The sequence below is a fragment of the Notothenia rossii genome (genome assembly GCF_949606895.1).
Source record: "Notothenia rossii genome assembly, chromosome: 6".
Lineage (NCBI taxonomy): Eukaryota > Metazoa > Chordata > Actinopteri > Perciformes > Nototheniidae > Notothenia > Notothenia rossii.
The window spans coordinates 2,358,021-2,369,606 of record NC_136909.1 but is presented as its reverse complement, the minus strand read 5'-3'; the positions used below and the strand labels follow the sequence as shown (position 1 = coordinate 2,369,606).

Genomic DNA, 11,586 nt, shown 5'->3' with positions numbered 1-11,586 from the left:
AGTCGAAAGCAACTGGAGTTCATACGGAGATTTAGGGACAAAACAACTTAAGATCAGCAAGAGAGGACTCTTTAAAGTAGAAACATACTGATATACACCTGCACATCAGCAGGAGAGGACTCTTTAAAGTAGAGACACTACATACTGATATACACCTGAACATCAGCAGGAGAGGACTCTTTAAAGTAGAGACACTACATACTGATATACACCTGAACATCAGCAGGAGAGGACTCTTTAAATTAGAGACACTACATACTGATATACACCTGAACATCAGAAGGAGAGGACTCTTTAAAGTAGAGACACTACATACTGATACACACCTGAATATCAGCAGGAGAGGACTTTTTAAAGTAGAGACACTACATACTGATACACACCTGAATATCAGCAGGAGAGGACTTTTTAAATTAGAGACACTACATACTGATATACACCTGAACATCAGAAGGAGAGGACTCTTTAAAGTAGAGACACTACATACTGATACACACCTGAATATCAGCAGGAGAGGACTTTTTAAAGTAGAGACACTACATACTGATACACACCTGAATATCAGCAGGAGAGGACTCTTTAAAGTAGAGATACTACATACTGATATACACCTGAACATCAGCAGGAGAGGACTCTTTAAAGTAGAGACACTACATACTGATATACACCTGAACATCAGCAGGAGAGGACTCTTTAAAGTAGAGACATACTGATATACACCTGAACATCAGCAGGAGAGGACTCTTTAAAGTAGAGACATACTGATATACACCTGAACATCAGCAGGAGAGGACTCTTTAAAGTAGAAACATACTGATATACACCTGCACATCAGCAGGAGAGGACTCTTTAAAGTAGAGACACTACATACTGATATACACCTGAACATCAGCAGGAGAGGACTCTTTAAAGTAGAGACACTACATACTGATACACACCTGAATATCAGCAGGAGAGGACTTTTTAAATTAGAGACACTACATACTGATATACACCTGAACATCAGAAGGAGAGGACTCTTTAAAGTAGAGACACTACATACTGATACACACCTGAATATCAGCAGGAGAGGACTTTTTAAAGTAGAGACACTACATACTGATACACACCTGAATATCAGCAGGAGAGGACTCTTTAAAGTAGAGATACTACATACTGATATACACCTGAACATCAGCAGGAGAGGACTCTTTAAAGTAGAGACACTACATACTGATATACACCTGAACATCAGCAGGAGAGGACTCTTTAAAGTAGAGACACTACATACTGATATACACCTGAACATCAGCAGGAGAGGACTCTTTAAAGTAGAGACATACTGATATACACCTGAACATCAGCAGGAGAGGACTCTTTAAAGTAGAGACATACTGATATACACCTGAACATCAGCAGGAGAGGACTCTTTAAAGTAGAGACATACTGATATACACCTGAACATCAGCAGAAGAGGACTCTTTAAAGTAGAGACATACTGATATACACCTGAACATCAGCAGGAGAGGACTCTTTAAAGTAGAGACACTTCATACTGATATACACCTGAACCTCAGCAGGAGAGGACTCTTTAAAGTAGAGACACTACATACTGATATAAACCTGAACATCAGCAGCAGAGGACTCTTTAAAGTAGAGACACTACATACTGATACACAACTGAATATCAGCAGGAGAGGACTTTTTAAATTAGAGACACTACATACTGATATACACCTGAACATCAGAAGGAGAGGACTCTTTAAAGTAGAGACACTACATACTGATATACACCTGAACATCAGAAGGAGAGGACTCTTTAAAGTAGAGACACTACATACTGATACACACCTGAATATCAGCAGGAGAGGACTTTTTAAAGTAGAGACACTACATACTGATACACACCTGAATATCAGCAGGAGAGGACTCTTTAAAGTAGAGACACTACATACTGATATACACCTGAACATCAGCAGGAAAGGACTCTTTAAAGTAGAGACACTACATACTGATATACACCTGAACATCAGCAGGAGAGGACTCTTTAAAGTAGAGACACTACATACTGATATACACCTGAACATCAGCAGGAGAGGACTCTTTAAAGTAGAGACATACTGATATACACCTGAACATCAACAGGAGAGGACTCTTTAAAGTAGAGACATACTGATATACACCTGAACATCAGCAGGAGAGGACTCTTTAAAGTAGAGACATACTGATATACACCTGAACATCAGCAGGAGAGGACTCTTTAAAGTAGAGACACTACATACTGATATACACCTGAAAATAAGCAGGAGAGGACTCTTTAAAGTAGAAACACTACATACTGATATACACCTGAACATCAGCAGGAGAGGACTCTTTAAAGTAGAGACACTACATACTGATATACACCTGAACATCAGCAGGAGAGGACTCTTTAAAGTAGAGACACTACATACTGATATACACGTGAACATCAGCAGGAGAGGACTCTTTAAAGTAGAGACACTACATACTGATATACACCTGAATATCAGCAGGAGAGGACTCTTTAAAGTAGAGACACTACATACTGATATACACCTGAACATCAGCAGGAGAGGACTCTTTAAAGTAGAGACACTACATACTGATATACAACTGAACATCAGCAGGAGAGGACTCTTTAAAGTAGAGACACTACATACTGATATACACCTGAACATCATCAGGAGAGGACTCTTTAAAGTAGAGACACTACATACTGATATACACCTGAACATCAGCAGGAGAGGACTCTTTAAAGTAGAGACACTACATACTGATATACACCTGAACATCAGCAGGAGAGGACTCTTTAAAGTAGAGACACTACATGCTGATATACACCTGAACATCAGCAGGAGAGGACTCTTTAAAGTAGAGACACTACATACTGATATACAACTGAACATCAGCAGGAGAGGACTCTTTAAAGTAGAGACACTACATACTGATATACACCTGAACATTAGCAGGAGAGGACTCTTTAAAGTAGAGACACTACATACTGATATACACCTGAACATCAGCAGGAGAGGACTCTTTAAAGTAGAGACACTACATACTGATATACACCTGAACATCAGCAGGAGAGGACTCTTTAAAGTAGAGACACTACATACTGATATACACCTGAACATCAGCAGGAGAGGACTCTTTAAAGTAGAGACACTACATACTGATATACACCTGAACATCAGCAGGAGAGGACTCTTTAAAGTAGAGACACTAAATACTGATATACACCTGAACATCAGCAGGAGAGGATTCTTTAAAGTAGGGACACTACATACTGATATACACCTGAACATCAGCAGGAGAGGACTCTTTAAAGTAGAGACACTACATACTGATACACACCTGAATATCAGCAGGAGAGGACTTTTTAAAGTAGAGACACTACATACTGATACACACCTGAATATCAGCAGGAGAGGACTCTTTAAAGTAGAGACACTACATACTGATATACACCTGAACATCAGCAGGAAAGGACTCTTTAAAGTAGAGACACTACATACTGATATACACCTGAACATCAGCAGGAGAGGACTCTTTAAAGTAGAGACACTACATACTGATATACACCTGAACATCAGCAGGAGAGGACTTTTTAAAGTAGAGACACTACATACTGATACACACCTGAATATCAGCAGGAGAGGACTCTTTAAAGTAGAGACACTACATACTGATATACACCTGAACATCAGCAGGAAAGGACTCTTTAAAGTAGAGACACTACATACTGATATACACCTGAACATCAGCAGGAGAGGACTCTTTAAAGTAGAGACACTACATACTGATATACACCTGAACATCAGCAGGAGAGGACTCTTTAAAGTAGAGACATACTGATATACACCTGAACATCAACAGGAGAGGACTCTTTAAAGTAGAGACATACTGATATACACCTGAACATCAGCAGAAGAGGACTCTTTAAAGTAGAGACATACTGATATACACCTGAACATCAGCAGGAGAGGACTCTTTAAAGTAGAGACATACTGATATACACCTGAAAATAAGCAGGAGAGGACTCTTTAAAGTAGAAACACTACATACTGATATACACCTGAACATCAGCAGGAGAGGACTCTTTAAAGTAGAGACACTACATACTGATATACACCTGAACATCAGCAGGAGAGGACTCTTTAAAGTAGAGACACTACATACTGATATACACGTGAACATCAGCAGGAGAGGACTCTTTAAAGTAGAGACACTACATACTGATATACACCTGAATATCAGCAGGAGAGGACTCTTTAAAGTAGAGACACTACATACTGATATACACCTGAACATCAGCAGGAGAGGACTCTTTAAAGTAGAGACACTACATACTGATATACAACTGAACATCAGCAGGAGAGGACTCTTTAAAGTAGAGACACTACATACTGATATACACCTGAACATCATCAGGAGAGGACTCTTTAAAGTAGAGACACTACATACTGATATACACCTGAACATCAGCAGGAGAGGACTCTTTAAAGTAGAGACACTACATACTGATATACACCTGAACATCAGCAGGAGAGGACTCTTTAAAGTAGAGACACTACATGCTGATATACACCTGAACATCAGCAGGAGAGGACTCTTTAAAGTAGAGACACTACATACTGATATACAACTGAACATCAGCAGGAGAGGACTCTTTAAAGTAGAGACACTACATACTGATATACACCTGAACATTAGCAGGAGAGGACTCTTTAAAGTAGAGACACTACATACTGATATACACCTGAACATCAGCAGGAGAGGACTCTTTAAAGTAGAGACACTACATACTGATATACACCTGAACATCAGCAGGAGAGGACTCTTTAAAGTAGAGACACTACATACTGATATACACCTGAACATCAGCAGGAGAGGACTCTTTAAAGTAGAGACACTACATACTGATATACACCTGAACATCAGCAGGAGAGGACTCTTTAAAGTAGAGACACTAAATACTGATATACACCTGAACATCAGCAGGAGAGGACTCTTTAAAGTAGGGACACTACATACTGATATACACCTGAACATCAGCAGGAGAGGACTCTTTAAAGTAGAGACACTACATACTGATATACACCTGAACATGAGCAGGAGAGGACTCTTTAAAGTAGAGCCACTACAGACTGATATACACCTGAACATCAGCAGGAGAGGACTCTTTAAAGTAGAGACACTACATACTGATATACACCTGAACATGAGCAGGAGAGGACTCTTTAAAGTAGAGCCACTACAGACTGATATACACCTGAACATCAGCAGGAGAGGACTCTTTAAAGTAGAGACACTACATACTGATATACACCTGAACCTCAGCAGGAGAGGACTCTTTAAAGTAGAGACACTACATACTGATATAAACCTGAACATCAGCAGCAGAGGACTCTTTAAAGTAGAGACACTACATACTGATACACACCTGAATATCAGCAGGAGAGGACTTTTTAAATTAGAGACACTACATACTGATATACACCTGAACATCAGAAGGAGAGGACTCTTTAAAGTAGAGACACTACATACTGATATACACCTGAACATCAGAAGGAGAGGACTCTTTAAAGTAGAGACACTACATACTGATACACACCTGAATATCAGCAGGAGAGGACTCTTTAAAGTAGAGACACTACATACTGATATACACCTGAACCTCAGCAGGAGAGGACTCTTTAAAGTAGAGACACTACATACTGATATAAACCTGAACATCAGCAGCAGAGGACTCTTTAAAGTAGAGACACTACATACTGATACACACCTGAATATCAGCAGGAGAGGACTTTTTAAATTAGAGACACTACATACTGATATACACCTGAACATCAGAAGGAGAGGACTCTTTAAAGTAGAGACACTACATACTGATATACACCTGAACATCAGAAGGAGAGGACTCTTTAAAGTAGAGACACTACATACTGATACACACCTGAATATCAGCAGGAGAGGACTTTTTAAAGTAGAGACACTACATACTGATACACACCTGAATATCAGCAGGAGAGGACTCTTTAAAGTAGAGACACTACATACTGATATACACCTGAACATCAGCAGGAGAGGACTCTTTAAAGTAGAGACACTACATACTGATATACACCTGAACATCAGCAGGAGAGGACTCTTTAAAGTAGAGACACTACATACTGATATACACCTGAACATCAGCAGGAGAGGACTCTTTAAAGTAGAGACATACTGATATACACCTGAACATCAACAGGAGAGGACTCTTTAAAGTAGAGACATACTGATATACACCTGAACATCAGCAGGAGAGGACTCTTTAAAGTAGAGACATACTGATATACACCTGAACATCAGCAGGAGAGGACTCTTTAAAGTAGAGACATACTGATATACACCTGAACATCAGCAGGAGAGGACTCTTTAAAGTAGAAACACTACATACTGATATACACCTGAACATCAGCAGGAGAGGACTCTTTAAAGTAGAGACACTACATACTGATATACACCTGAACATCAGCAGGAGAGGACTCTTTAAAGTAGAGACACTACATACTGATATACACGTGAACATCAGCAGGAGAGGACTCTTTAAAGTAGAGACACTACATACTGATATACACCTGAATATCAGCAGGAGAGGACTCTTTAAAGTAGAGACACTACATACTGATATACAACTGAACATCAGCAGGAGAGGACTCTTTAAAGTAGAGACACTACATACTGATATACACCTGAACATCATCAGGAGAGGACTCTTTAAAGTAGAGACACTACATACTGATATACACCTGAACATCAGCAGGAGAGGACTCTTTAAAGTAGAGACACTACATACTGATATACACCTGAACATCAGCAGGAGAGGACTCTTTAAAGTAGAGACACTACATGCTGATATACACCTGAACATCAGCAGGAGAGGACTCTTTAAAGTAGAGACACTACATACTGATATACAACCGAACATCAGCAGGAGAGGACTCTTTAAAGTAGAGACACTACATACTGATATACACCTGAACATTAGCAGGAGAGGACTCTTTAAAGTAGAGACACTACATACTGATATACACCTGAACATCAGCAGGAGAGGACTCTTTAAAGTAGAGACACTACATACTGATATACACCTGAACATCAGCAGGAGAGGACTCTTTAAAGTAGAGACACTACATACTGATATACACCTGAACATCAGCAGGAGAGGACTCTTTAAAGTAGAGACACTACATACTGATATACACCTGAACATCAGCAGGAGAGGACTCTTTAAAGTAGAGACACTAAATACTGATATACACCTGAACATCAGCAGGAGAGGACTCTTTAAAGTAGGGACACTACATACTGATATACACCTGAACATCAGCAGGAGAGGACTCTTTAAAGTAGAGACACTACATACTGATATACACCTGAACATGAGCAGGAGAGGACTCTTTAAAGTAGAGCCACTACAGACTGATATACACCTGAACATCAGCAGGAGAGGACTCTTTAAAGTAGAGACACTACATACTGATATACACCTGAACATCAGCAGGAGAGGACTCTTTAAAGTAGAGCCACTACAGAGGGGGGTTTGAATGAGTTGAAATCCTCCGTTCAGCTGATTTCCCCCAAAAGGTTGTGTTTGCTTTCTTCTCGTGGGGATTAGCATCAGCAAACACCTTCCTCCCTGAAACAACATTCTCAGGATCATTTGCTGCACAGGTGTCGACTCTAACGCGCCAGAGCTGTTTGTCTTCCCTCTGTCTCTGCTTAATGCCAGGTTTAGAAAGGAGTCCCAAATGGCTGCAATCTTTTTTTCAAACTATTTTCAAGCAACAAATGCTCAATGTTCTCTGTTTCCAGATTCTACAGCAACAGATTAAGCGTCTCTCAGTTTAAGAAGTTTAAAAGCATATACTATATTTAAATAACACTTCTTTATCCACCTTTCCACTCATGTGGAGAAGGCGTTGAATCTGCATTTAGACGGACAGGAAAATAACATTTAGGTAAGAAAATATATATACTCTTTAGTTGTACTGCATCTATTCTCAGAAACACGACAGACTTCTAATCAAAAGTTTAGCTGTTTGGAAAGGTTTTCATTTTGCCAAAAAAGACAAGGATATGATGTTGGATTTTAAAAAGGACTGTGATGTAAAATGCACATACTGTTCTGATTGCAAAACAAACGTTTAAGAATATTAAATAAATACATATTTGCTGTTTCCGTGTGAATTAAATGTGAGAATCTGGTGCTTTCCTCTGTTTTAGACTTAGACATTAAATATTTAAATTTGACTACTTTTCGGGCCAGAGCAGACGTTTTAATGTGTTTCTGCAGATCCACTCTTTGTTTACGGACAAAAGCGAAGTGGCCCGCCTTCATCGAAAAACAGATAATGTGCTTTTGAGCCAGGCATCACACCTCCAGAAGTCCACAAGTGGTTAAAAGTGCATCTTAATAAAATATGAATCCATAAATAGACGGCATGCTGAGTTCTCTTGGCAGTAATCAGGTTTGATCAATTTGATATGAGACTGTATTCCAGCCATGAAATCCACATAACTGCTGATTATTGATCAGAAATGTGGTGAAATGCACCAAATGTACTCAAGTACTGCAGTAAAGACATACTACTACTCGGATATACTTCTATCCAGTACATTTTGTAGGCAAATATCTCACTTTTATACATTTAATTAACACTTAAAGTGACTTTATACTTTACTACTTGGGGAAAACCCGTTCTGCGTAATGAGTACTTTTAGTTTCGAGGTATTTGATCAGAAATATTTGATCATTTCTTCCATATTGCCGAGTCCTTTGCACACATTCATCAAACCAGGAAGTGTTGACGTATCACAACATCGACATGCTCCTTGAGTAGTACTTTAAGACCATCGTATTTCCACTTTTACTTAAGTATCTGAGTACTTCTTCCACATCTGGCAACAATATCGAGGTATTTAAAAAAGATATATATTCAACTCATCCAAAGCCCTTTGCACCCTCATGTCTCTTCTCAGTAAAGTACTCATAAAAAAAACAGAACTATGCATTAAGTACATTAAATCGGCACAAATCTGATATATTACAACACTGAAATACTCCTTAGGACTTTTACTTGCAATAGAGTATTTCAATTCTACTATGTCTCTGCTTTTACTGTGTACTTCTTCCACCTCTACCTTATAGATATGTCCTGTTCCTCTGCACACTCCTCTCCTTCTCTTATGGAGTACACACTGAAAAGCTGATCATAAATAACTGTATTTCACATCAAATATCAGGTTCAACTTAACATTAATGCTTCCAACTATAACCTAATACAGTTATGTTAAACGTGCGGATTCAATACATTCAATGAAAGTCAACATTTCATTGCTTTCAAATGTGATGAGATGAGCATTTATACTTTAATATCTGAATAACTCGTAACAGAACAATAACGACATGGAGGTCTCAGTGTTCCTCCGTGACAGAGAGTAGCTTGTGTGAGACATGATAAGAGTTAGTTTATCCATAAGGTTTGAAAATCGGCTGATTCGATTCCACAAACAAGTGGACTTCAATATATTTGGTTCGAATGGATTTTTTCTCCAACAAACAACTGACACATGATATATTTTAGAGTTCAATCAGTGTGTATTCACCTTTAATGCTATATATAGTTTAAAAAAGTGACTTTTATGCACCAGCAATAACAATGGCCTGTTTGAGGTGAATATATCAGCTCTTTTCGTCCTTAGCTCAGATAAATGTAATATAAATACATTTCTTTGTTGACATCTGAAACAGCTAATGGAGATAACCCTCTTTCCAAACAGCCATTGGATAAAAGATACATTTTAAACGAGTGACTGTCAATCAAATACAGGACATCTTCTCAATGTGTGGGACAAATGAGGACAAAGCAGGACACTTTAATACCAGCACTCTGCTGCTAATTTATAACTATTACTAATACTTTTAAATACTGGTACTGGATGTGTATTTTGTAAATGGTGTAATTTGTACTTATATCTTTAATATCTGCTTTTTAAGTAATATTTGGTACTTGTGGGTTATCTGTCGCCACTTTTTTTGTTTTGTTTAGACTCTCTTAATAACCCTAACCCCTAGGATACATGTTTGTTGTTTTGACAACATCGAAATGCTCTTTGCTATTTGAAAGTATTTCAAGACTGCAGTATTTCTACTTTTACTTAAGTCAAGTATCCGAGTACTTCTTCCACACCTGTCAACCGTTACGCAAATGTTACCTGTGGGGTTAATAAAGTTAATGTTACCTGTGGGGTTTGGGCTCTCGGTCGCGTTGGGCTGCGTCATCGCGATGCACACGTCGTCCTGCGGGAACTTGTCGCACGCGAGCATCTCGGGCCACGGGAACCCAAAAGACTCCATGATGGGGGTGCAGCCATCGCGCACCGCCTCGCACAGCCAGCGGCACGGGAAGATGGGGCGCTCGAGGCACACGGGCGCGAACAGCGAGCACAGGAACACCTGTGTGCCCGGGTGGCAGCTCTTGTGCACGAGCGGCACCCAGCTGCTCGCCTGCTGCTTCACCTCTGCCATGGTCTCGTGCTCCAGCAGATTGGGCAGCAGCATCTGATCGTAGCCCACCGCGTGGCACAGCCGCAGGTCCTGCGGGATGTCCACGCACTGCGGGGCCTTCCCGTAGCCGCGCGAGTACGCGTCAGACTTCCAGGAGAGGTACTCGTACTCTGACGCGCTGCACGAGACCGACAGGAGAACCAGGGTGAGCGCGAGCCGCTCCATCCTGCAGCGCGACGTCATGGCTTCAGAGAGGACACTGAAGGGAGGAATCAGCGCAGGAAAGAAGAAAAAGGAGAAACAAATGCTGGGTGTCCTGCTATGCGGAAAGTCAGTCTGAAGCACGAGGGAATAAATCAACTCAGAGAAAAAAGAGTCAAAACTTCATGGAGGAAAAAAGTGTGTTTTTCTGCTCTGCGTAAAGTCCACCGGCTCCTTCCGCTGCTGCTGCGCGTCTGACTGCTCCGGCTCTGAGAGGAGGGTGAAGTAGATCCTCTGAGAGTGTGTGTGTCGGGGTGTGTGTGTGTGTGTGTGTGTGTGTGTGTGTGTGTGTGTGTGTGTGTGTGTGTGTGTGTGTGTGTGTGTGTGTGTGTGTGTGTGTGTGTGTGTGTGTGTGTGTGTGTGTGTGTGTGTGTGTGTGTGTGTGTGTGTGTGTGTGTGTGTGTGTGTGTGTGTGTGTGTGTGTGTGTGTGTGTGTGTGTGTGTGTGTGTGTGTGTGTGCTCTGCCTGTGCTTGGAAACAAGAGCAGATTGTAAAGCGCGCTCCGGCCAATGGGAACGCGTCTTGCGCCTTTTGGCACCGCGCTGTCAGTCAGAGAGAGCTTAATTACACAGTGTGTTAAACTCTGCAGGAGACCCCCCCCCCCCCACACACACACACACACACACACGCACACACACACACACACACACACACACACACACACACACACACACACACACACACACACACACACACCCCCCTTTCACTCCCCAGCGTGCACTTCCTTTGTCAAAACAAAACACATAATAATACATTAGCACTCATAAACACAC

At 40.7% G+C, this 11,586-nt stretch overlaps 1 protein-coding gene across 1 annotated transcript in view; it reads right to left on the bottom strand.

Annotated features, from left to right (window-relative positions):
• Positions 1-11,051, bottom strand: part of LOC307043326 (secreted frizzled-related protein 1-like) — a 42,622-nt gene extending 31,571 nt beyond the window's left edge. Inside the window, exon 1 of the mRNA XM_079687704.1 lies at positions 10,288-11,051. Within this exon, the coding sequence (XP_079543830.1) occupies positions 10,288-10,795 (508 nt within the window). The 5' untranslated portion in view covers positions 10,796-11,051. The remainder of the gene's footprint in view (positions 1-10,287) is intronic.
• Positions 11,052-11,586: the final 535 nt, after the last annotated feature.